This window comes from Watersipora subatra, chromosome 7, assembly GCF_963576615.1.
Source record: "Watersipora subatra chromosome 7, tzWatSuba1.1, whole genome shotgun sequence".
In the NCBI taxonomy this organism is placed as follows: Eukaryota; Metazoa; Bryozoa; class Gymnolaemata; order Cheilostomatida; family Watersiporidae; genus Watersipora; species Watersipora subatra.
In genome coordinates this window covers 35,260,977-35,288,580 of record NC_088714.1, presented here as the reverse complement: position 1 = coordinate 35,288,580, position 27,604 = coordinate 35,260,977, and the positions used below count along the sequence as shown (strand labels likewise).

At 36.2% G+C, this 27,604-nt stretch overlaps 2 protein-coding genes across 2 annotated transcripts; both read left to right on the top strand.

The window, feature by feature from the left end:
• The first annotated feature begins 220 nt into the window (after window positions 1–220).
• On the top strand, window positions 221–27,378 carry LOC137401244 (cysteine-rich PDZ-binding protein-like). The gene is made up of 4 exons (XM_068087659.1): window positions 221–317; window positions 3,334–3,399; window positions 4,796–4,951; window positions 26,678–27,378. Exons 1-4 carry the CDS (start codon window positions 302–304, stop codon window positions 26,740–26,742), a joined length of 303 nt encoding a protein of 100 aa, XP_067943760.1. The 5' UTR covers window positions 221–301; the 3' UTR covers window positions 26,743–27,378.
• Window positions 24,206–25,552, top strand: LOC137401020 (uncharacterized). Its single transcript, XM_068087364.1, has 2 exons — window positions 24,206–24,991; window positions 25,233–25,552. Exons 1-2 carry the CDS (start codon window positions 24,281–24,283, stop codon window positions 25,341–25,343), a joined length of 822 nt encoding a protein of 273 aa, XP_067943465.1. The 5' UTR covers window positions 24,206–24,280; the 3' UTR covers window positions 25,344–25,552.
• Window positions 27,379–27,604: the final 226 nt, after the last annotated feature.

The following is a 27,604-nucleotide window of genomic DNA, read 5'->3' as shown; positions in this document are numbered from 1 at the left end:
GTTAGACTCGAAGTCAAACTGAAAGTCCGCAGTCGGAGCTGCGTGAGATGTTTCGATCGCGCAAATCTCTCTTTACTGTCGAAGGTCAAATATTGCCTATAAAAACCATTGAACTTAAAAACCCAATTTTTAAGGGGGGGTTTTAAGTTCAATGATAAAAACAATGCGCATAGACTTAAGATCTTTAAAAGGTTTGGGCTTATACATTTTACATTTTTAGAGAACGTTAAACTGATAAATCAGGTCCAGTAAAGCGTCACCAAGGGTAGTCTCGATTGGTGAAGTGTGTGAACCATTAAGTATGGTGTGCGAGAAATGTACGTCAATTACACTAATTAAAGAGTTACAATTGAGTTTAATGTAGGCAAATGGACTGCACTGCTGTTGTAAAGCGATCGATAGGCGTGTTTTGTGGACAATGTTGTAATTTATTAGCGTTTACTAAGATAATATTGTTAGCTGTTGAAAAAACTTCTATTGGAACAGACCTTCTGGGAATGTACAGTATCCTGAAAGCCAGCTTAGATAGCATTTGCCATATATTATTTTGTCAGTATTTTATCATAGACTAAATGAATTTACTGATATTGATATAGTAACCCTAAAAATCATTGTAATAGTATGTAATAGTATAATAATATTTATCTGGTCTTTATTTATATACCTAATGACGACTAGGTATATTGCGAGAACATTTCCACTATTACAACAAAATAAACTTGCTGCAAATTAAGCAAAAGTTGCTGAATAAAAAAACAAGAATTTCCAAGTTGGCAAAAGAACATCAAACGGTTACCTTGAAAGACGTAACTCTTAAGGCCAGTACTGTTTGCCATTTTGCGATTGGTTTTTCTCAGCATGACGCTTGACGCTATCACTGACAGAGCACGATAATCAACTTTAGATTGGGTATTTCAGTACCAGCATGATATTTCCTAAGTTGTCTAAGATAGTAATTTTACTAGAGCTAAGCCGCTTTGGATAACACATAGGGGCCTACTTCCAGTTTATGATCAATCAACCATCTTATCTGTTTAGCAAATGCTAAATCACATTTTTTCATTTTAAATCCCAAATCACTTTTGCATTTATTTAAATCAAATTGAAACTTACTTGAATCATTACAAAGGGATTTGTTCACATTATGTGAGTATTCGAATATTTGAATCACCAATGATTTGGAAACAGCTTTGCTCTTTGGTAAGACATTTTTATGATGAATTATTTATCAGTAGCCTGCAGTTTTTGTGCTATGTACAAAGCGGAAAGACAATAGCAGTGTATTGAAGTAAACACAAATGAGCAGCTGAATGCAATTTTTGCATCAAGTGGTTATAGTAAAAAGTAGCATAGGTGAATAACTGGCTCATGGCTATAGTGTGATAGGCTCGGACCCGGACAATTAATAGACCTTACAGCAATTGATTCAGTTCTAATTGGTCTAAAGCTGATTCGTCTAAAATCAACTAGTCTAATGTTGCAATTTGTCCAACGATACGATTGGTATATATATATATTCGAATCTGTCCAATACGCCCGAGGGCATTATATGAACATAAAATTTGAGATAAAATGATTGATAAGAACGCTAAAACCTAATTTGTTGCAACACTAAGATCGAAGGTATATAATCAATTCGGACTAATTTTTGTTTTAGAGTTTCTGCGAGCACTAGCACATAATCTAGAATTTTGAGCTGTATAATTAGAATATTGTTTATCACGCTAAATTTTTATATACTTTGTATTTGTAAAGTTTTTTTGTACACAAAAATAATCTCAATTTACATTCATTCCATTAGGCCTAATACTTTCGCTATTTCAACTTGTGTGTACTAATACAAGTCTCTGATTTAAGTTTTCCTATTTCTATTCTTGTCTTCACATCAATTTTAGACTAATGATAATTAGACCAAATGTTATATTGGACAAATTGGTTTTAGACTAAATGTCTTTGGGCAAATCGGTCTATTAGATCAATTAAATTTGGACCAATCGTTGTTAGACCAATCGTACTAAATCCGATAGGCTTCAGTCTGTCTGTAAATGGTCATAAAGCATTTATTGCTCATTTTTTTCTGTGGTGAAAAACGATCAGTGATGAAAATTTGTACATGTATCACAATAATCGCATATGGACACCCAGTGGTATGGAAATTCATGTTTCATCCACTGTGAGACTACACATTTTAAAACACTCCTTTTTTCAATACATATGTAGAGGTCTACCAGTATTCATAAGCAATAAAGCATATTTAGCAATGTCGTGGTCAATTTAGCTGGCATAGTAGACAGTAAATGGTCACACAAACAACGCATGCAACTGCTTTTGAATCGAATTAGTTGAATAACTTTTTTGTATTCATTTGTTGAGCAATTTGCATATATTAAACTAAGTTGGCATTTTACCTAAGTCCTAAGTCATACAATTAAGTCAATTAAGTTACAATCCTAAGTCATAACATTTTAGTCCTATACAATCTTTGTGTGCAGCTTTTTGCTACTTGTTGCTCCGTAGTGGATTTTTTAGAACTGACAATTAGTAGAAAGCTTATCATTTGTATTCTCTTTGTGCTCTGCTATTAAACGGTGGCATAGAACAGCAGTACATCGCTTCAGCCACATATAGATTCTAACTATTAAAAACCGGCGTGATGAGTCTGTAATCTTGCACGGCACACATTTAGTGTAGTTTAACGAACTACATCTGTGTCGAAAAGGCATAGAGACACAGTTAGGCTACCGTTTTGGTAGAGTATAAAATCTGCACAATGTGTTAATAGTGTAGGTGTGATGTGGTAATAGTGTAGGTATGAAACATAAGCAAAACTTAATTTTATGCCTGTTTTGTCACTCATGTTTTTGCGAGTGAGAAAACAGACACAAAAGAGAGAATCTTTACTTGACGGAGTTATGGAGACTACACAAGTTAGTTGGTCATTTATTCAACAGCTACTTCCTACTCCGTCATCAATATGTTGCTAAACAGAATTGATCGCTCGCAAGGACTCATTCATTCTTAAAATTTATGTAAATTTGCATCTCTGTTTTCCTTGCTCATGAGACTGTTCAAATGGCAAAATGCTGCCATAATATTCTTTTGGCTTATTAAAACATTTTTTCTCATATTTTACTTTAGATGTCAAATACTTTGTATGTTGAGTGGATAATAGGGATAGGAGTATAGGGATAGAGGTTTCAAATTCGATAAAAAAAAGCTCTTTTGCTCATAAAAAGTCACAATTGTGAATATGCATAATACTGAAAACTAAGTCATGTCACGTAGAAACTTTAAGAATATGGTTCATTATTGCTATGTCATATGTCATTCTAGGTGAAGCTAAACTTGGTAAAGTTATCACTCCAGATCCGTGGAAATCTGGCGCAAGAAATACTACAGGTTAGTGCAGTAGAAATAATTGTATTCAATTTATTTGTTACATTGCCGGAAATACTGCAGGCTAATGCAGTACAATTGCCAGAAAATGTTTATCTTGTAGTTAGTTTGCATGGTTTGGGTTTGATGGATGCCAGTTTCCGATTACTGATTTTGAATTGTGACCTTCCAGTGAAATACTTGTATACCAACAGTCAAAAACATTTGAATATAAGGTATTGTCAACTAATACCAACCACTAGAGAGGTAACAATTAAATAGAGCTTTGTAATCATAGCCAGCCACAAGGACATCTGTAGGCGTGAGCTCGCGTGTTGGTGTCGCGGTATATAAACACTTGCGCATGTTGGCTAACCGAGAGAATACTTTTTTGTTTTTTTTAAACACGTGCCATGTTATTTGATGGATTTAGTGTGATTGGGCAGTCATAGCGATACGAAAGGCGTCTACACATTCTTTCCGCTAGCCAAGAGAATATTTGTTGAAGGCATTTATTGTTCTTTCAATTTTATTGGTTGCTTGCATTTTATCTTTTGGCGACTTATCTGAAAAATGTTCTGAATTAATAGGCACTGTTTACATACTGCTACAAAAGTTCATTTTTCATCGGAGCAGTTAGTTGTTGCATATATAAGGCAAAGTGTAATCGGTGAGCATATTTTTATTTAGCTGTACAGTTTGTAATCACAATATGTTGCGAGGTTACGAGGTCGTTACTCACCTCATCATTAGTGAAGTAGGAGTTGTTGCCTGCTGAGATCTTTCGTTTGAATAATAGTTCTCGACATCAGATAGCTTGTAAACCGAGGTTTTTGAGGGCATAATAAATTGTTACTATTCGTAGCGTATTATTGTACATAAAACACAACTAGAAATCTTCCTTTGTAGAACTCCAACAGCAGTATTTCCTATATTCGCCAAGCTGTTAGTTGAATCACTAGCAACATGTTTGCACATTTTATAATCAAGCTCTGCATTAACCATGAGTTGTCATCACCTTTCATCAAACACCTGTCATCAATTATTATGTGGCAAGTGTCTATAACAATGGTTTTAGACAGGTACATGGCAAGTGTCTCTACCACCTGCCATCATCTTTTATGTAACAGGTTCTTATTAACCTTTATAATTATGGAAGGTGTCTTTACTGCTTGGCATCAGCTTTCATATAAAAAGTGTCTCCATAGACCTATTAACTATACTATTAACTATATTAAGTATAGTTAATAGGTCTATGAGTGTCTCTGTCATCTATTGTTATGTGGTAAGTATCCACACAAACTGTTAGCAATCGTTCAGAGTCATAAGTTTCAATGGAACTGGTTGCAGTTTAGACTAAAAACATACTATCTTAAACGTCTAGTGGTGTTAATATTTGTGCTTTGGAATATTGTTACAGATGGAGGAGGCAGAGTAGTCGGGGAAAATAAAGCTATGACTTCTAGAAAGAATCGATTCAATCCATATCAGAAAGAATTTGATAAGTGTCGAATCTGCAAAACATCAGTGCACCAGCCAGGATCTCACTACTGCCAAAGTTGCGCCTACAAAAAAGGTTGGTGCTGGCCATACGCGGTTTTTGGTGCATATGGGGATATCTTTAACCTGTCATCTTACAGCTAATATGGATAATAATAATAAAAGAAAGACTTCAACACAACATGTAACTATTGGACCAGTGTCATAAACATCAGTCATTGCATATTTTTAGATTCATCGGTATTTTGAAAGCCATCATGATTTTATTGTGAGTTTATATTAAATAACAATATAGGTCCCTCGACTTTAATCCTTGGGCCTACCCTGGTATAAGTCTGTCGCCCTAGTCACGGACTTACCCTGGTGTAAGTCTGTCACCCTCGTCACGAACTTACGCTGGTGTAAGTCTGTCACCCTCGTCACGGACTTACGCTGGTATAAGTCTGTCGCCCTAGTCACGGACTTACCCTGGTGTAAGTCTGTCACCCTCGTCACAGACTTACGCTGGTGTAAGTCTGTCACCCTTGTCACGGACTTACCCTGGTATAAGTCCGTGGGCATTACTCAGCAGTCTGTGCCAAACTTTCATCGCTTTCAAGGGTTGTAAATACTGTTGACCAGATTTTGGAATTGTCATACCTTTTTTAGTTGGGTTTGAAGCATGAGCAGACTAGCTAAGATTGGTTGACTAGAAAGTCTGTCTGTATTCTACTCTGCTTAGAATATTATTAACAGTACTATGGATTTATCTACCCTTGTTCAAGGATTACCAGTACACTGTTATTTTCATCAAGGACTATGAATCTATTAAGATTTAGTGCCAAATAGTTCTGTTGCTAGTTCTTCCCTACTGAACTCTAGGTTGGTTTTAATAAAAAAGAACATTACTAAAACTAGCATAGCTGGTCTCCGCTTAAATGTGTGGTTTCTTTAGTCTATTTAATTGTTCGTTGTTTCTTTGGATGAAGTAGCATTAAAAATATGTTGGGAAGTGGCTTGGTACAATGGACCATTAAAAACAACCTGTGTTTATGATATAATCTTCCACTAATTTTTGCTTTGTTTCCATTGCCTGAATCTTGCATGAATGTATGAGAAGTGAGTGTGGTTTTCCGTTTGTTTAATTCTGAAGGAAATTCCATTAGTCGTGTAGCTGCGACCACTCTGCTCTCCTAGTGAGAGCGCTCCCTATATACATATACATATATTTTCCCCGGACCGTATAATGGAACCGGGTAGGAAGCCGTATAGGAATAATGATTAATAGAATCGCTAACATGTTGGCTTAGTTATGGCCAAACTAACAAAGTATTAGTGATAAGACACGTAATAAAGACAGACACAATATGCAAAATATATATAAGAGTAATTATATGCGTGTATATAAAACATTAGCAATAAATTCGTGGGCAGGCATCCGCCACATTATGCGTCATTATTTATGCGCCAATAAAACCGCCAAAATTACACCAGCCGGCACGACATTTCTTGATTTTTTTAGTCCAGGCGGGCAAACTATGGCCAATACTATGAAAAGAAAAGAGACATAAGAAAATAGAACATTTAATCCTATTTGGGCTGATCCATTTGCTGATGAGACTGGTTCACCAGTTTGCTTAAAGGTTGACTTCCAACAAAGTTCACATTACAGTTATTTGGTATCAAAAGATTCACCATGTCTTACTCTGCTGTGTTTTAGGTGCAAAATATGTGAAAATGTGATTACAAGCTCTTAAAAGCTCAAAAACGAACGGTTAATCGTCGCCATCACAAAAACGCCTTAGATCGGAATCAATTTATTTCTCTGACGTACTCAATCAATTTGATTATTTTTTTGAAACGTTATGTTATCACGTGAATTTAAAGGCCAATAAAAGGCTCAATATAAAACTTCTCGTAGCATTAGTTTAGGACAAACACTTTGGGTTCTACCGGAAAGCCTGTATCAAATGTAGATGCTCGCTACTTTACAGTTTGGATTCGGCTTGATCTAATCATCTAGTGGTAATCTGATCATGTGATCATTCCTGCCAAACAACGCAAAAAATTTCCGCAGCATTTTTCGATTATCTCAAGTGACCAACCGGCTTGTCATGTTTATCATAGTATGATATGCACTTCTTCGAGCGAAGGTTAAAAAATTAAACAAGTTTTTATGGTAGGTTTTGAGATATCAGTGCTCAAAATTACAGCGTTACAATGATGATGAAACGGACATGTAAGGACAATAGACATGGTTTTATTGAATACGAGAAGTATTTTGTAAAAATATTTCGGCGAATAAGGTTGCATGAAAGTGTAAACAGAAGCCATCTTGTTCAGCTACGTCCCATTTGAGCTGTTTTGGAAAGGGATTCTAATCGATGGCGTTTTCATGATGGCGGCGATTAACTGTTCGTTTTTTAGCTTTTAAGAGCTTGTAATCACATTTCCACATATTTTGCACCTACAACACAGCAGAGTAAGACATAGTGAATGTATGCATACTCACCGTTCACGCCAATTGACACACAGAAAAAACTAGCACTACGTAGCACCTTTGCTGCAGTTAGAATTTAAGTTCAGCGTTTTGTTAAACAAAGGGCTGAATAAAACATGATGTTGCAATTTTTTTTAAAGTGACCTTACAAACAACGTAATATTTTCAAGTTACGTTTAAGTTAGTATTGGCTATTTTATTGTTTTTCGCAAAAGTGTTATTTTGTTTTCTTAGCAGTTAAATCGTTATACACGCCACACCTTTTTGTTTTATGGTGTAAACATGGTATAAATGAATTAAAAGCTAAGCAAAAACGTTACATATAGTTTTTTTAATCCAAAATATCCAAGGTTGGTTTGCCACTCCCAATGCGTTTTTTCCTGCGGAAAAAGAGTCCAAATGGCTCTTTGAGTGAGTGGAAAAGGTTGCCGACCCCTGATATAAAACGGTTTAAAAATGCGATGCGCTGTCAAATTTTTCAATCATCTGAAGCTGGCAAATTCTAGGATTTTGTTTGTAAATCTTTTAATAATGTGATATAAATCTTTGAAAAAATTGATTAGCTACTTAATTTGTTTGCGCATTTGTAAGGTTTGCTATGGCAATATAATCTGGTTTGTAAGGTGTTGCTATGGCGATATAATCTGGTTTGTAAGGTGTTGCTATGGCAATATAATCTGGTTCGTAAGGTGTTGCTATGGCAATATAATCTGGTTTGTAAGGTGTTGCTATGGCGATATAATCTGGTTCGTAAGGTGTTGCTATGGCGATATAATCTGGTTTGAAAGGTGTTGCTATGGCGATATAATCTGGTTTGTAAGGTGTTGCTATGGTGATATAATCTGGTTTGTAAGGTGTTGCTATGGCGATATAATCTGGTTTGTAAGGTGTTGCTATGGCGATATAATCTGGTTTGCACTTGTTACAGCTAGTATTGTAAACCAGGTGCTTTTTACGACACACGTGAAGAAGCCCGTCGTAGCTTCACAGCGTCTGCTTTTGGCAGTCTTAAGTTGGTAATGAGCCCACAGAGTACAAACCGATATATGTAAGTGAGACCACCTACACACTGAGTACGTAGATATATTGCATAAACAATATTTTTTTAGTAATTCATCATTTGTTTAAAGCTAAAGCAGGTCATATGCCTGGGGGCGCCTGTGAGGATGCGTTGTTGTTACAGCTTTAAAAGGGCATCTCGTTATATATAGAACGTGACTCGTTGAGTTTCAGCAGTTCTCTGTTGATATTATAATTTGTAACTGTTCAAAAGTTTACTGGCGATATTGCGAAAGGATTTGTCTGACTTCTTATTTCTCACCCTTTGCATAGTTATGATCAGTGCTGTGATGTGTGTCAACTTATTTAAGAGATGTCTTGAAGATAAACACTTCAATCAGGAGTTTATTACACTATATTTTTGATGCAATGTCTTTTACCATGCTGTAGTATATGGTTCTCGGAGTCTGCTTATGAAAGTCCATAAGTACAAAAATTATATGCCACACTCTTACTTTTATCAAACTAGGTCGTCCGTGTTAACGTTGACCTTATTTCGCGAGATGTTTCATCGTATTTCATCGGATATCATAAGCGTACATTAACAGTATTAAAATGTTTAAATAGCATCTTCAACGATTCATTTTTTTGTTCAGGCATTGTTTGCTTTCATAAATCCTAAACCGCTACTCTACCCTATATGACATGATGTATAGTATATATGTATTTATAACATATGTAGTCTATATGGAAACTAGCACTGCTGTCATATTCTCTTCATGTAGTGTATATGAAGACTAGCGGGATTGTGGTACTCGATGAGATGCAATAACTGAATTAAATGGGTTTGTTGAAACAGCATAAGTGTATGCGTGATGCATGAGCGAAATCCGTCTCTATTTATAAATACTAGTCCCCTGGTAGTCGGGTGTGCCACGGGAGACCGTCAGGCTAGTTGATAAAGCGCAGAGAGTACGCGTCATAATTCTAGAATCACCAAAGGTGGAGAATTGGCACAGGTGTTGGGGTGTCGGGCAGTGAAACTGAAAGTCTTGGTTCGACTCTTGCATGATGCAATTTTTTTTCCCAACCTTCAACCATGGACGCGAAGATACACTGCTCTTATAATAGTATTTAATAAATATATGTTTATAGGCTACGATAACCAAGTGCTATAACCTATCAAACCCTATAACACCGGCTTTTATCTATGCTAAATACTTTATTAGATTCATTCGCAGATTTGCAATAGAGTAATAGCCATGTTGTTCACATGTTGCTATAAGCAGCATATAGCAGATAACTCCAAGTTTATACGTTTAGACTAATTGAACGCTTGTCACGTACTCCATTTCATGATAAATATCTCATGAACATATGCAATGCCCCCCTCTAGAGTACACGCGGCTGAAAGAGTTCAAAGCATTTTTAGATTCAGAAGCAAAGTGTGGCCAAGTAAGTAAAATGTGCTAGAGGCTTTATTCCTGTAAAACATCGAGAAGGTTGCTTAGAGAGCTAAATTTTATACTCTTACCATATATCCAAAAACAGCGACGTCACAGTGTCATAGTTGTAGCTATGGCACCAGCTATCATAGTTGTAGCTATGGCACCAGCCATTATAGTTGTAGCTATAGCACCAGTTATTATAGTTGTAGCTATGGCACCAGCTATCACAGTTGTTGCTACAGCACTAGCTATCATAGTTGTAGCTATGGCACCAGCTATTATAGTTGTAACTATAGCACCAGCTATTATAGTTGTAGCTATGGCACCAGCTATCACAGTTGTTGCTACAGCACTAGCTATCATAGTTGTAGCTATGGCACCAGCTATTATAGTTGTAGCTATGGCACCAGCTATTATAGTTGTAGCTATGGCACCAGCTATTATAGTTTTAGCTATAGCACCAGCTATTATATTTGTAGCTACAGCACCAGCTATTATAGTTGCAGCTATGGCACCAGCTATTATAGTTGTAGCTATGGCACCAGCTATTATAGTTGTAGTTATGGCACCAGCCATTATACTTTAAGCTATAGCACCAGCATATTATAGTTGTAGCTATGGCACCAGCTATTATAGTTGTAGCTATGGCACCAGCCATTATACTTTAAGCTATAGCATCAGCTATCATATTATATAGCTATTCATCTGTAACACGTTACTGATGAATACAGCTTAAAAGTTGATGATAAAATGAAAGCCTTCAAAATTAAGCTATTTATAAACATCTAAAAATACTAGGGTATCGGTTTGATAGCATAGATATTACCCATTTACAATAGAAAACTTTCCTGTAGGTTCACCAACTGCTAAAATATGTAATTGATATTGGAATGTTTGGTTATATTTAGCTGTAGTATGGCGGAACCAGCCCCTGTTGGAGGGCATGCTAAGGTCAGCTAACTCGAAGTCCTCTGTGCTCAGGTCTAGTTTGTTTGTGCCAATATGTTCACGGTTGATTTAGTATGTGATGACATAACTCTACACTGGGCGTAATTTCGTAATAATGGGAGTTGTCTTTTCAGTGACAAAAACTGTTTTGTACCAACCACCAGACTGTTATTTATGAGTTTTCAGTTTTATCGCTCTATCATAGGATGAAATAAGCTGCAGGAGATAGGTAAAGCGTTTCTCATGTGTCAAAAAGTAGTGTACGTTAATAATAGCTGATCTAGTTTAGCAAATGATTTTCTTGTGAATGTTGCGATACGCATTACGCGACGACATGATGGAAGGTGAGACAAGATGTTTTAGAAGATATACAAGTCAAGAGGTGATAGTATGAAAGAGGTAACAGCGAATGAAACAATTGACGTAAGTAATATAATAACAGGCAGTTCCAATGTTTTTTATCTTATATTGACCTATAATTATCGATAGCGGTGATGCTATAGGTTGGTTAAATGTTTTAGCTCAAGAAGTGACCAATGAATTTCTAGAAAGTTCTTTGTGATGATGTAATACCGTCAATCAGGTGTGTTATGGGAATGTAGCTGTATTCATAACTATTATAACTGGTAGTCCCTTTGCATTTTTCCATTAGCTCCACACACACTTCAATTCTCTTGTTGGTAATATTAATCGTAGGTTCTGCTTTGGCTAGATTATTGATGACGAAGCTAAAATATCGTACTGACAGCGTTTATTTTTGTCTTCTCGTTTTTATACTTCATGAATTAATGCATGAATAGCTCTATGGTGATAAGTGATAGCGGTTGCTAAGCGATAATAACTACACCCCTATTTCAGATTTCTCTCTCACTGGCTCAGCAAGTGTTTACCGTTCTCGTCTGCTTCACACGGCTCATCAACTCAAGAGGATGAGCAGCTGTACTCCTACACATCCACTAGCGATGCCAAAATCGGTGGCGACTCACTGAGGTCAATGGCTATGAATCTTGCTGTTCGGTCTTCAAACAGTATGGCGTTACGTCATGATATGGTGCGCCTGTTAGTTTCCTATCGTTCCTTGTTCAACTTACTGAATTTACTGACTTTTGATTGATTTGATTACATTTATGGTAGTGATGGAAAAATAAAACTTCACGCTAGCTTGCCCTTTGGAGTGGTTGGCCATGTGGTGCCAATTATTGCATAACGATGTCTTGATCAGTGAGTTTCCAATCTCTGGTGCTTTTTCAATATCGAAGGAAGTCTGAATGAGACAAAGTCTACCTATTTCTGTTACGAGCAGCCAACCTTACTTTAGTCAGAGTAATTTCCTTGTGAAACATTTTACAGAGGACTTTTGTTTGTTTGGACTAATACAGACTGGGCAATGTCCGCACATTGAAAAATTCCGGACATTAAAAATTGAGTATTGTAGATTAAATAGCCTATATTGTCTTGCACACATACTCCTACTGCAATAGGGTACAGTATAATATAAATAGCAGTAATAATAACAAATAGAATTTGCAATACAACAGTCACTCAAAGGCATGCATCGCTTGCATCATCTATCGGTCTAAGTTTTCATTCTTTCCACAGACATGGCTGCATCAGACAGTCGTTTGCAGCCGTGACATTGTCCGGACAATTGAAAGTTTGGTGAAGTGAGGTTGAAAGAAGTAGGTGTTGACTGTATAATCGCTCAGCACTATAATTATTCACAGGATGCGACACAAGTCGGTCACATACCAAAGGTCCGAAGAAAAGGGTGTCGACTGTATAATTTCCCAGCGCTGTTGTCCACAAGATGCGACACAAGTCGGTCAGATACCAGTCTTGTTGCTATAAGTATGTAGGTGGCTATTTGACTAAATAAAAACTTTAATATTTTGAGTGACACATAACAGGCATTACTGCATCATCCGCTGTTGCCCAAGTCTTTGTGAAAAACTGTGTTCAAGATACCTTCAGGTTCATCAAGAACACAAATCAATCATATCATTAATAAGATTATGGGTGCATTCTCATCCCCCTAACCCTCCCCAACCCATATGCGGACTACTAAGGAATTTAAGGTTATTCGTTGCACGCGTCTCTATATCGATGAGTAATATTAAAATCGCTATGCCATGGTGTGTTGCTTGCTTTGCTGTTAATAACTTTGTTTAAATATTACATACAAAACCGTGTCATTTGTCAATATTTTCATTGCAAGAGCTCGACAGTTAACAAAGTTTCTCAATAAGTGTTTTTTTAGAGTATGAAGCTGTTTAAATTCTTTGTCACACTTTCGAATAAGCAAAGCTGTGAAAATACAACTCCTCATACAGTTATTACTTTGTACTGTTAAACCTGTAGGAATACATTATTCAGAAGGGCATTGTGTGTTAACGGCATTATTTCAAGATGTTGCTATAGCAAAATCGTCAAGTGGCATTCAGGCAGCCTTGGAAAACTGTATACTCATAAACAGTGAATAGATATGCCTCAGTAGTGCAGCCAGCTTTATTTACAGAAGGTTTTTGATGTTGAAGCTCATACGAAAATTCGAACTGAAATGAAATATTCAAGTTTGCCACTAGTTTTGTTTCACAAAAGTCTGCTGTAAAAGTAATAAAGCTGTATTTTACAGTCTAGCAGTGAATGTTCTAGTCACATGCGCAAGTCTTGATCAAATATGCTTACTTATTGGATCGTCAGTAAGCACGCTTGGTTCTGCTTTCTAAGGACTAAACATTCTTTATTGTAATGTGTTAGTGCTAACAAGGTTAGATTGTAATGTGTTAGTGCTAACAAGGTTAGATTGTAATGTGTTAGTGCTAACAAGGTTAGATTGTAATGTGTTAGTGCTAACAAGGTTAGATTGTAATGTGTTAGTGCTAACAAGGTTAGATTGTAATGTGTTAGTGCTAACAAGGTTAGATTGTAATGTGTTAGTGCTAACAAGGTTAGATTGTAATGTGTTAGTGCTAACAAGGTTAGATTGTAATGTGTTAGTGCTAACGCCACAAGATGCGATAAATCATTTACCTTTGTCGAATATTTTAATAGTTTGAGGTGATATTTGCTGTATGGACAGTCGAGGAACAACATTTTTTAGATTAGCCTATGACTTTGTTTTATTTTTGTTGTTACTCTTTTCTTGAAACCAATTTTTACTAAATTTATAATAAATTTATATTTACTGTTCTTTTAGCTGGATGCTCGGCTCTGCATGAATAATAAAAAAAGTTTTAAACAGAAAATCTATTTTTAATCAACTCGCACAACATTCACCATTCTAACTTTTAAATGAAGGTTTTGTTTATTTCTGTATGTGTCTGGCCAATGCATAATTCAAATATTTGAACGCTCGAGGCATTGCTAAAACAGATTGTTGAAAAACATATCTTACTTGTTATGCTACACATTTGCTCAAGATTTATAACAGTTTATAAACAGTGGCAGGTAATGTAGTTGCCATTGGCTAAGTTTCTTTACTCAATGAACTTGAGTAACTTGAGCTAGTCTAAATCTTTACTATAATAAGGGCTGTGCCCGTCTTTCTATCCAGGCGTTTACAAAAAATTGCTACCTCACAGGAATCAAACCTGTACATTCGGGTGCACAGATGTTAAGCCAAGCGTACTACCACTAAACCATGCAGCCACTTTGCTTTGCCTTGGAATAATTGTGTATATAATCGCTACACGTGATGATCTCTCACAGCGCATTAGATTTCAAGCGTTGTTTTTGGAAAAGTCTTAGCACGCATTATTTATCTAGTAGTTCAAGCGCTGCAGGCATACGTAATTTAACCAATCGTTATAAACGACAGACATGGCACAGACAAACACTTTGATTTATATCGATACTAGCTGAATATATCTACTGGTTGGTATAGTTGAATGCACGGTGTTGCACAAATAGCTAGATCTTTACTAAAATCTTCACTAAAACAATATCTGCATTTTGGGCCAGTTTAACAATTGTTACGCTAAACAGTCAAAAGTGCTAGTTATTAATTCCAAGCGCTTTAACCGTGAGTATCTTAACCAATATAATGATTATTTACCCGATGGGTTCATTGTATTACGTGTATAGTTAAATAATCAAGTTCGCCGCCTAGATCTGGAGGTCCTGAGAACAAATCCAGTGCCGCGCAGATTATTTATTGCTAGCTTTTTATTGTTACAACTGGACACATTGTTTAACAAAAAAAATAAACGCTGAGGTTTATATACAGTAGCAAAAAATTTATGTGCAGTTTTTGCTTCCTACTAAGTAAAAAATTTTGTCTAACGTAAAGTGTCAAGTTGGACCAGCACTCAAATTCGATTTCAATGTTACTCAATCCACGCCCGCGAGAGACAAGCGACGAGTGTATAAAGCTCTATCTATATTTCTATACAACTTTGGCAACATTCTAGTTCGTCTTGATAGATCATCATATGTGTCAACAAAACAGAGAACAGCTGCAGCGCAATTGTTCATGAACACGAAGGCGATCGATTGGTGTAGGTATTACAGCGTCGGTCTACCAATCTGAATGTGACAAGTTGGAGCATCGTCAAAATTTCTTTTTTATACTAACCTTGACTCCTGGATAACAACGAGCTGGTAGTGCCGCTTCCTATAGTAAAAATATGTTGTTGTTTTGCCTTATTGGAGACGTGTAAAATATTTGTTATAAGTTATACTTTGCAGAATAGACTTTGCTGTTTAGAAAAATAAGCAAATCGTTGTGAATGAATGTTGAAGATTTGCGCTCCCCATCAACTTGTAAGATTGATCAGAAAAAGAAGAAAAGTTGACGATGCAAACCATTCAGGCTGCAGTTACGGTATAGCCCACAAGTTAGAAGAGCTAAGTCAGTTTTTTCTTATATGGCCAAAGGAGTGAGTTTGAAAAGACCTTGGAACGGAGGCAATTTACATGCATTTTACTGTTTTTATTACGTAAGAACGTAAAATACATGTAAATTCCCTATAACATAAATGTTCCTGAAAAGGATTATTTACGTTGAAGAAGCGTCTACTGTATATAGACTTTTTGTAGGCAATTTTCTGTATTGTTTGTTTGTATTACTATATTTACAATATAAAATTTATAAGAAACTGTTGTTTGGAATAGCAAAAAAATCTTGAAATTGTGCTTATCAGACGGTCTTATCTTACTATAGTGATCTAATGTCTAATCTATATCTTACAATTTAGTGATCTAATGTTAGTGATTCCAGCTATCACTTTATTTCAATTCGCTGTTTATGAATAGAACACAGCAAAACCGCAACCTGGTTTTTTCCAACAATGATAACGCTTTTTGATGAGTTTGATTGGATGATTTATTATTAGTAAATATATTTGTTGCACAATTTCGGCACTATAGTTCTTCATTTTGTTCAGGTTGAACTCACATGTCCATTTATCATAAACTTTTATAGATTCAGTTGAAATATACCTCTATACATGCCTTTTCCGAAACATCAGCTCAATCACTGTTCGACGGCCCTTGAGGAATAGCATTTTTATATTTTGGCGAATGCTGTAGTTGACAGCATGCATTGACACTACTTAGTGATGATGAGTTCCTTGTAGAAGTAAGTTATAATGTATCAGCCAGAGGAATGATTTGCCTCAGTATAGGACAGGCGCTCATTAATTCTCAAACCATAACTGTCACGTACAACTTTTATCGTGGTTTCTAGGTAAATCAGCCACACTGATTCCGATTTTGTACTCAAAATAAAGATTGTTCCACTAACCTTTAAAGTCATTTAAGCTTTTTTTAAAAGCGTTTCAATATCCGTTTCGAAAACAACACAATCGGCATTACAAGCTCCGCCCATAAATATGTGACAAAACCTAGCTTTTTCAGGAACGGAAGTTAGGAATGTTTAGTCCGATTTGGAAGAATAGAGATGGGTGTCTTTAAACCCATTATTATCTAAATCCAGCCTGTAAAATAATGGCAGTTTTTTATGAAAGGTATATAAACTATTTAAAATTGCTCGTAGCTTGTTACATGATGTTTAAATAGGCTGGACGCCGAGAAAAATGAGCTCAAAAAGCGCTGTTTTATCACAAGCTGGCGTTGTTATCGCGCTTTTTTAAATATGCAATATTAAATAGCTAATGTACTTTTCAGAAAAGACAGATTATTTTTAAGGCTGAATTTAGATATTAATGGATTTTAAAACACTCATCTCTATTATTCTAAATCGGTCTAAACATCCCTACTAACTTCTGTTCCTAAAAAGCTAAGTTACGTCACATATTTATGGGCGGAGCTTGTTGTGCCGATCGTGTTGTTTTCGAGACCGATATTAAAACGCTGTGAAAAAGCCTTCATTACTCTGAAAGTTAGTGGACTAATCTTTATTTTGAGTACAAAATCGGAATCAGCGTGTCTGACTTACCTAGTAAACACGATAAAAGTTGTACGTGACAGTTATGGTTTAAATGGTGCTGCCGTATAAACGGTATTGCGTGACTACTCTGTGTCAAAAGGTCAGGCAGTGTCTAACAATATATAGGGACATCATGACATGCATCATTCTAAAGTATCTTGATGAGCTCACAATGTTCTTCCGGGCCTCTTTTCTCTCTCATACATTCTCATTAAATACTGTTGGCTGCGCAACGCACGCTGTATTGCTCAGATGAGAAAACAGGTCCACTTGCGTTGTCTGAGTGTTATACTTAAACCCAATTAGACATTTTCACTGTATGCAATTCATCACATATCTGACCAGTGATAAAAGTAAGCTTTTCCTCGGAGGTGTTCACTTTGGGTCATAGAGAATATCTGTAAGTATTTTTAGTCGCAGTCACTCTGTTTTGGTTGAGGTCATTTCACATCCAGGTAAGCTGTAATCATCAGACCATAGTAGTTCATACTTGGGTGATAAAAATCATCCATTTGGTTATAATTAGTGACTGTGTTTGCATGCTCTGGAGGTGGATCCTCTATAAAACTCTTGACTTTTTCAAGGAAGATTTCCTACAACATTTAATTTTTGAAGAACATTTTATTTGGGTTTGGACTTTTTGGTGAATGGATTAGTAAGTTTTAAAGAGTCACTCTTGTCAAATAACGTTTATCAGAAACTATATGTTTCTCTGTCTTTTGAGATTTGGTTTGATGTTTGAGGTCGTCTGAGGTCATCTGACTCCAAGATGTTTCAAGGTTCAAATCGACAAAACTTAATCTCGGTTAAAATTCAGAAAAAAAGACCATCGAAAATGTTGTCTATCCTTGCAGTCAGATTACTTAAAACAACCAACCCAATCTCAAATCTCTGAAACTGAAATCTCAAATAATAGAAAAATATCTATCCTTTCTGAATTCTTGTAAAATCTGATGTGACCCTTAAAATGTTTCAACTGCTATGAATGATCTGGTTTATATCCTAGGCCAATTTCTGCAAAAGCTGTTGGTATCAGTTTGTTATAGTACAACTGAACATACGTACTTTAAAGTTCGGATTACAATATAAAAAGTTGACAGCTATTACCCTACAGGATGAATTTATTCGCGGAGTTATATTTCGCGAAAATTGTCTTTTCATGCATATTCGCGGATGAATTTATTCGCGGCTGAAAACTGCCACTCTCTAGGAAAAGTTAACTCTATTGCGGCTAGTAATAGAGTTATTCCTACGCATGCGCACACCGCGTGTTCCGGTTTATATTTAGTTTACAACTGCGAGGCGATCATGCTATTCTACGGTAAACAATTTTTGCTGTGTCCAGAGGTTTTCACGAATATTCATCGCTTTGGAGGCCTTTGATAAGCCAACAACTTGTGGTAAGTAATGAGTTTTTTTACATTTACTAAATTAGTTGAATTTTACTTTGGTTCTTCGGTAAAACGCAATACTAATTTTTTCCATCCCTACTGCTTCATTATTTGTTTTAGTGTGAGAGAGAGATTTTTCATCATACACCGAAGAACAATGATTGCAAGGGTGGTAGATGTCATTCTTAGAAGACCACCAATCATTCAGGGAGGTCTGGAAATTGAGGTAGAAGTGACCGCAGCTACTTACGAGAAGAATATATCTGTTTTTAAAAAAGGCACAAAAACGCCTTTACGAGCACAAATCTTTGGCCAACCGGCAGAAGTTTGCAATAGTAAGCCACGAGGAGAGTTTTGATGATAACTTCCTTACCAGCCATGTAGTAGCGAGAGAATCGCCTTCAACACCTACCCAAGACAGTGACAGCGCTGCTATTACCAAAATAACTAGTCAGAAAGCACCATTACACGCTAGTATTCACTTATCAAGAGTACCAGTTTAATTTTATTGCTAGACAACCGCCATATGGACTAAACTGTTTATATTTACTCCATTCATCGTTTGTAAAATTTTATTTGTATTTGAAATATTTTATTTGTACACTCAAGTTTGTAATAAATTATAATACATCTATACATGAAATAAAATATATAATTTAATCATGTTTGCTACAGCGATATCAAGGAGTTGTTGTCGATGAAGGGGTTTAGGTTGACTGGTTGCCTCTCTGCCAATATTCCTGCCTTGATGAATATTACTACTTGTCTCTAGTTTTCGTAATCGGAGTAGGTTGTTTCATTCTCAATCTGCAGTAAACACAAAAAAGAAAAAATATTAACGAGTGTTGAGGAAGTACAAAAACAATAGCTGAAGTATTTGATGAAAGCGATCAGTTTTAAACAAAAGAATTAATTAATGTAGTTGATTATGGAAAAACGTATCTGCACTGCAAATAAAATACATACCATAATGTCCGGATCAGAATCATGATCGTCCTTGACTTCGGTATTAGAAATTGATGGAGTTGGTTCTAATGTAAAAAGACTAGGAGAGCTTTTTTGCTATGCTGAAGCCATGCCGAATAACTTGTAAAAACCTTGAATAATGTTGTAAAGTTTGACACAATGGCAATAAAGCTCGAAGCCTGGCGATGATTTTAAAGAAGTTTTGGAACTCGGCTACGTTTAGTACTTCTGCCTCGCGGCTATTTTCGCGATGACGCCATTCTGCATATATTGTGACAACCTCGAATAATTTTGTAAATAAATGTGATGCATTGCCTATGGTGTTAACTCAAAGCTCAGGCAATGATTTTAAAAATGTTTTGGAACTCAATTACGTTTAGTATTTACATTAAAAACTAGGCTAGCGACTAGTTTTCAATTTGATGCAGTAGTTATTCTCTCTTGTGATTAAAAATAGAACTAATTATTCACTGAATTTAATAATTCGCGGGATTGACTGTTCGCGAAACCGCGAATTTTTATGACCAACGAATATTTTCATCCTGTAGGGTAATTAACTAAATGTAAATAACGTTATAAAACAGTAGGAATAAATAACAGGGATAAATTAATAGCTAATCAGTTAAAAGCTGTGTGAAATGTGTTTGACAAGTTTATCTATTAGTTTATGTGCCTCCTTTGTTTCGGCCATTGCAACTACCTAAAATAAATAAATTTTACCTAAAAATATAATATTCTCTCGAAGTATGACAATCGCCTGCAAGTATACTTTCCAAGGCACAATGACTCCTATAAGGAAGAATAGAAAAACACTGTCAGTCAGGTAATAATCATATGGAGAAGCTTTGTCAATCTTCCTTTATTCATGAAAGACAGGAACAAACATGGTGTTTAATTAACTTAAATTACGCAAAATCAATTAGTATATGAGAGCTATTTCAGCCCTGAGCTACTCATTCAAGGTTGTTTGTTATCGGAGACAGTTATTTGAAGAGTGCAACTATGGTACTCCACCATATACAATTTGTAGCCGTTACTTCAACTCTGCAGAGTTTAACATAAACACATTGTTTAAGAACACCAAATAGCTTTAATTAGATAGTGTTCACTATTCTTAGGAAAGTGCTGTAATTGTCTGACCGCTTGCTCTAGTTTACGTTATATACATCGCAATTACGCTTAGGCTAACTATGATGCCATTTGATACATTGGTAGTATTGACGCGAGCTGAGTCTGATACGCCGTATATTTTATGACCGTTTCTTCGCTTACTCATATCATCGTGTGGGGTCCAGCGCCAGCGGGGGAATTTGTCGATGTGGGAGTACTTGGGCATTTCCAACAACAAAGTACTACGTAGAGATGTTTTATAGTTGAAATTTATACCAAAATACTGTGTTCCAGAGGGAGCAATTTATTTATACTGGTAAGAAATCCAACATGTAGTTTTTTATCTTGAATTTTATGAGAAAAAGGTATTGTAGGGCGCATGATCGGCATGTACATAAAACTGTATTGTTAGCTGTCTGTCAGTAATGCTTGCGTCTTTCGAAGGCCATGTTTCTGGTGTTAGAAACAAGACTTGATAGTCTTTGTTCCAACATCCAGTATGTAACCAAAATTCTGTCGATATTCTACAAGATCGATCTTTCTAAACTGCTAAATTGCGATATCCATTGGGTAATCTTTACACCATAACTGCCACGTACAACTTTTATCGTTTTTTCTAGGTTAATCAGACACGCTGAATTCGATTTTGTACTCAAAATAAAGGTTGGTCCACTAAATTTCAAAGTCATGAAGGCTTTTGTACAGCGTTTCAATATCGGTCTCGAAAACAACACAATCAGCACAACAAGCTCTACACATAAATAGGTGACGTATGCTAGCTTTTTAGAAACGGAAGTTGGGAATGTTTAGTCCGATTTAGAATGATGGAGATGTTTGTCTCATTATTATCTAAATTCAGCCTTCAAAATAATCTCAGTCCTTAATGAAAGGTAGATAAACTATTTAACATTGCTCGTAGCTTGTTACAGGATGTTTAATAGGCTGAATGCCGAGAAAAATGAGCTCAATGATGCACGATAACAACGCTAGCTTGTGATAAAATCGCGCTTTTTATTAGATGGTTTGCTGCTGGCTATAGCAAGCGCTATTGTATGATTGAATCTTTACATAGGTGATTCCTGTCAAAAATGATTTTAGATCATATCATCATTGTGGAAAGTGCTTTGTTTGAACCAGCTTTTAGGCTGACCCATAAAAATGTGCTCATGAAAAATGTTTCAGTTTACTCTCTATAGGAGCAATAAAAATAGTTTGCACTGTTATCAATTATAAAAACTCAACAGAGATATTTTTCGTAGAACTGCTGTTTCTCGGTATGTGATGAAATTCTGCAGTCAGCTGTTTCATTTCCTGCCAAGATTGTGCCATTGAGGAGGTATTGAATTCTGGAAGTTGTTCTGTTGCTATCCATCAAACTGTTAGCAAATTGCATTGGTTTCTTCATCCAACTTCTTGAGGAAAACTGTACACAATTCAGTTGTTCATCTTTTATAGATCAACTAATAATCCAACAAATAAAAGCGCTGGCATTATTCTCTATAAGTACTGTTTCATTAGATCAGCAGCAACTAGTATCAACTAGTCTCATCATAACAAACTGTTCTCATTTAGTTATCAAACATTTTTCATTTAGTATAGCAGATATCTGCTGATACAAGCTTTAGAGATATAGTACAGCTTTAGTATAGCAGATATCTGCTGATACAAGCTTTAGAGATATAGTACAGCTTTAGTATTGCAGATATCTGCTGATACAAGCTTTAGAGATATAGTACAGCTTTAGTATAGCAGATATCTGCTGATACAAGCTTTAGAGATATAGTACAGTTTTAGTATAGCAGATATCTGCTGATACAAGCTTTAGAGATATAGTACAGCTTTAGTATAGCAGATATCTGCTGATACAAGCTTTAGAGATATAGTACAGCTTTAGTATAGCAGATATCTGCTGATACAAGCTTTAGAGATATAGTACAGTTTTAGTATAGCAGATATCTGCTGATACAAGCTTTAGAGATATAGTACAGCTTTAGTATAGCAGATATCTGCTGATACAAGCTTTAGAGATATAGTACAGCTTTAGTATAGCAGATATCTGCTGATACAAGCTTTAGAGATATAGTACAGCTTTAGTATGGTATAGCTTTACATTTTACACGTTGGTAAATCTGCTCTAGTCGTATATAACAATACATTAGGGGCGGAGTACGATACATAGGCATAGAGGATTTATGGGCCACATGTTATTGTAGGAGTTGTCTTATGAAGGTTTCCCACTGCTATAACATTTTTAGCCAATCAGCAAAGAGCCCATGGTTGCCATTTGTATTCTAAATCAGCATTAATACAAAGAGCTACAGGTGAGGTGCCTTATGTTTAGAATTTCCTACTATTTTTGGTATTCTAATGCTGCTTGGATCTCTAAAATAATTGAAACTTTTCCTATATTTTAATTTCAATTGAAAGGTAAACATCAAATTAGCTAATTAATGAGTTTTGGCAAACATTTAAAGCTGTTTTAGTTCCAATATGATCAGATTACCAATGGTGTGACTCAGGATACATGGGCCACTCAAGGGTAGGATAGGTGGGCCGGGTGGTCCAAGTATCCTACATTAATGCAGATATATAGATGAAAATTTGGCAAGGTGGTCCATGTATCTTATTTTCTGACAATTTCAGACAATAATGCCTCAATTTTATAAAAAGAGGACGGCTAGGGAAGTGTTGCCCAAAAATGTGATGAGAAAAGCTGTGAAGGAACTGGTAGAGAAAGAAAACTGTAAGGAGTGTGACCAAAAGCAATGGAATACCTAGGTCAACCCTTAAGAGGTTAGAAGTTAAAACTTTGATGCTTATAATATACAGGCCTAGGCCTATAACTTTGGTAAAGAGTTATTTAATGTTTTACTTAAGCACCAGCTGTTAGCAAACTATTAACTACGTTGTTTTACAATTTGCATGTTATTCCTTTCAGATACATTGATAAGTTCAAGAATAGCAATGAAGCTGCTATGTCTCCTGATTTTCGGCATCGAATGGTCTTTACAGTTGAGCAAGAGAAAGAATTAAAAGAGTGCCTAATAAGCTCTTCCAACCATTATTATGGGATGACGAGAAGTGAAGCGATGCGTTTTGTTTATGAGCTCTCAGTCGACAACACTGTTAATGTACCAGAGAAATGACACCTTGAAAAGTCAGCTGGTGACAATTGGATGACTGTATTTATGACAAGGAACCGTGAGTTATCGCTACGCCAACCTGAGGCTACATCTATAGCATGCGCTAGTGCATTCAACCGACCTAACATTAACTTTTTTATGAGCTCAAAAAAGCATTGGATTCAACAAAGGTAACCGGTGAAAGGATACATAATTTAGATAAGTCTGGCTTCACAACCGTCCAGGCAGTCCCAAAAGTCATATCACCAAGGGGCCAGAGCAGGTGGGACAGCTGACCAGCCGTGAACGCGGATAGCTGGTTACTAGTGTTGGCATTGTAAATGCCATCGGCAACAAGCTGCCACGTGTTATGATATTTCCAAGAAAACACTGGCATAATGCGTTCATGGATGGTGCGGCACAAGGAGCTTTGGCACTAGCAAATCCCAAAACAGGATCAGCATGGATGACACAGGTATTATCCACTATTTATCCAAGTACTAAAACATATTATAAAACATGCCAGACCCACAAAAGATCATTCCATAATTCTTATGATGGACAATCACGTAAGTCATTATGGCTATGGAGTGTTAAAGCTAGCCAAAGACGATGGTATACATAGTGTTACCATTGCCCCACACACCAGCAATAAAACGCAACCACTCGATCTCACAGTTTTTGGGCCAATGTCCCATCATTACAACAAGGCTAACTCATGGCAAATGATGAATCCGGCAGAGCCGATCAGTATATACCAGAGTGCTGCATTTATCTGTGACTTTTACACCAAGGCTTGTAGTGCGCCAAACATACTCAGTGGCTTCAGAAAATCTGGATTTTGGCCATATGATCGAGAAGTCTTTACTGACATAGACTTTCTCCCATCTGCTGTAACAGATCGCAACGAAAATAGGATCCCAGGAATTGAACAACCGCAGCCAGGAACCAGCCGGCCGACAGTTGAAGTCAATTCCCTTGAACATCCTACTGCTCATCCAAATAGTAGTGCTGCAAGTGCCATCACTCCATCCACTTCACTAGTAATCAGTCGACCGCTCCCACACAAAAGGCCAAAGCCTATTAAACAAACTAAGAGAAAAAAAATCGAACATGGATACATCAATAGCACACCATCACTAAAGAGAAAAATACCCCAGGAAGACAGCAGCTCTACAGATAGAGATGAGGATGCTATAGTTCCGGTCGATGACTCATCTGCAGATGAGATTGATGAAGAAGAGCTGCCGAACACTCTTCCAGAGGTAGTTGACCACATTATAATAACTAAATAAACAATTGTTGAGGTCATTATGCTATGTTGCAGACTCTAATAATTATTATTCTAAACAACAAACGTATAGGCGGTTGTTCTGACATCATTATTCTAGATCAATTATACTGAGATGTAATATATTGTGTGTATTGTATTTACAGAGGAGAACGTTTGAAGATGGGAAATACTATATGATCAAGTTTCATACAAAAAAATCTCACGTGTTCTAGGTTGGACGGCTAAAAGGTAACGCGTCGGATGGTGAAGTTGAGGTGCGATTTTACAGACGGGGGATGACAATCTTTTCAAACTACCATCAACAGAAGATGTGGCATATGTGAAGATTGAGGATATACACACTATGCTGCCGGATGCCACCACACTAACTGGTAGCTCCCGACAATGGGGAAAAACAAGTGGCTTGAAGTTTGGCATAGTGTTTGGCAATGAAGTTAGATAGACTTTTTTGTTTTGATCTTGCCATCAAATTAAGATGTAACGTCTTACCACAATGTTGTATTTAATTGGTTGGTTATATTTTTGCACGATACTTTGCGATAACTCATTAAATACAAAATAAAAAATATGCTTAAATACTCATGACATTCATGTTCTTCAATGCACATTTACTGTACTGGAGGATATTTGGGCCACGTATGTCCAAGTATCCTACGACAGCGTACCGTGTATCCTCCGTACCGGACCATGTTTCTTCTTTGAGAGGATACATGAGCCACAGTTTCAATAATAACTTCTTTGCAAATTTATTTTGTGCCAAAGCTTAAAACCAATCTAGTGTTGTACCCAACACATGGCCTCATGTCAACAAAAAGTAGGAAGTTGTTTGGATAGTTTTGGTAGGAGATATTCAGACACGAAATTTTATGCAATTTTGGAGGCCCACATAGCGTACTCCTCCCCTACATTTTGCACGGTAATAAATCTGCTCTAGTCATATATAACAATGGAGTACATTTTACACGGCGGTAAATCTGCTCTAGTCGTATATAACAATATAGTACATTTTACACAGCGATAAATCTGCTCTAGTCGTATATAACAATATAGTACATTTTACACAGTGGTAAATCTGCTTTATTCGTATATAACAATAGAATACATTTTACACGGTGGTAAATCTGCTCTATTCGTATGTAACAATAGATTACATTTTACACAGTGATAAATTTGATGAGGTGAAAACCTCACCATGTTCAACTTCGTAAGGTGAAAAAATCGTATATTAGGGTAATTGTATTCTGGGGGTGCACTGTATTTGATTTTAAGATGATAAATGAGCAAATCGATCAAATCTGTAAATGATTTAAAAGTTTTGGCAGCTTAATCATAGCAAAGAAGCTAGAAAGTGTCTGTTGAATTTACTAAACAAAACAAGTACTTCCAGTAATAGCTAAAAAGCACATAATATTGTCAATCAAACGAAAGTATGTATTGAACGTTAGGTTATATACATCAGTAATCTACAACAAGGCTATCTACGACAGCATTAGAGAGTGTTCAAAATTTGTGTTGTTCTATATATATATATATATTTCATCACGCTCATATTTCTACCACGTTTTACGTGCACAAGTGATACCATAATAACACAGGTATTGTCCCCTGAGCATTTGAGATGTCTACCAGTTAATTATATCAATACGGCATTTTGAAGGTATCTGTGCCATGTGTGGGAAGAAGATAGCGGACACAAAGGCTTACAGGCAAAGTTCTACGTAACATGGACACTTATTCCGGGTATGACATCATTTCCAGGGCTGTCGCAGTCTCAGAAATGTCATAAGAGTTAATGACTCGTAGCCTTTGGCGTACCCCTACTCTCTTTCGCGTAGGCGCAACATGTAACTCTTAGCCTCGAATCCTTGCTTTGTTTTCTCTTTTTTAGCTTCTGTTCCCTGGTATTCCAACTAAACGTCATCCTATATTAGCCATTATAGCCAGTTTAACTCACAAAATTAACTCCAAAATTACATTCTCTGTTTTTGTTACCGTACTGCAATAAATTTTGTGTATTTGTAATTTCACTATATCGTTTTAATTATATATTTATATATTATTATTAGAAATACTAGGTTCACAAAGATAATAAAGGAAGAAAACCCAATATCCTAAGTGTAGAGGAAATTATAATATAAGGTATAAAGAACATTTAGCTGTTAGTTAATCGTTACATATTTGTTTCGTGCAGATATGTATTTGGGCCATATCTGCTTGAATTTGTCTCCAACGATAATATATATGTATGTATATAATATATATATATGTGTGTATATTGCCTTTTTCATTTATTGTTGTTGGCATTTTTTGAAGACATTTAGCAATAATAAAAAGTAATTTCCTCTGTTCACCCCTAAATGTTTACCGACGTTTATCTTTAATCATATTTTGGCTATGCACGTTTATATATTGTAAAGCTGCCTTAATTGACCACAATGAACTTTCCATCTTCAACATAACTTCTGGCGCAACCGTAATCTTAGTTTATGTGCTGCCAGTAACATCTCTCAGCTAGCAGTTGCTGCCTGTAACAACTCACTGCTAGCAATGATATAAAAACCCCAAAGGATAGGTGACGGCTGTC

What these genes read in the sequence shown, in the direction of transcription:
- LOC137401244 (XM_068087659.1), top strand. An exon ending in TGGCGCAAGAAATACTACAG is followed by an intron (nt 3,400 to 4,795) that starts GTTAGTGCAGTA and finishes ATATTGTTACAG; the next exon opens with ATGGAGGAGGCAGAGTAGTC. An exon ending in AAGTTGCGCCTACAAAAAAG is followed by an intron (nt 4,952 to 26,677) that starts GTTGGTGCTGGC and finishes GGCATTTTGAAG; the next exon opens with GTATCTGTGCCATGTGTGGG.
- LOC137401020 (XM_068087364.1), top strand. Translation starts at nt 24,281, where the DNA reads ATGATGGACAATCACGTAAGTCATTATGGCTATGGAGTGTTAAAGCTA. An exon ending in TGCCGAACACTCTTCCAGAG is followed by an intron (nt 24,992 to 25,232) that starts GTAGTTGACCAC and finishes CACGTGTTCTAG; the next exon opens with GTTGGACGGCTAAAAGGTAA.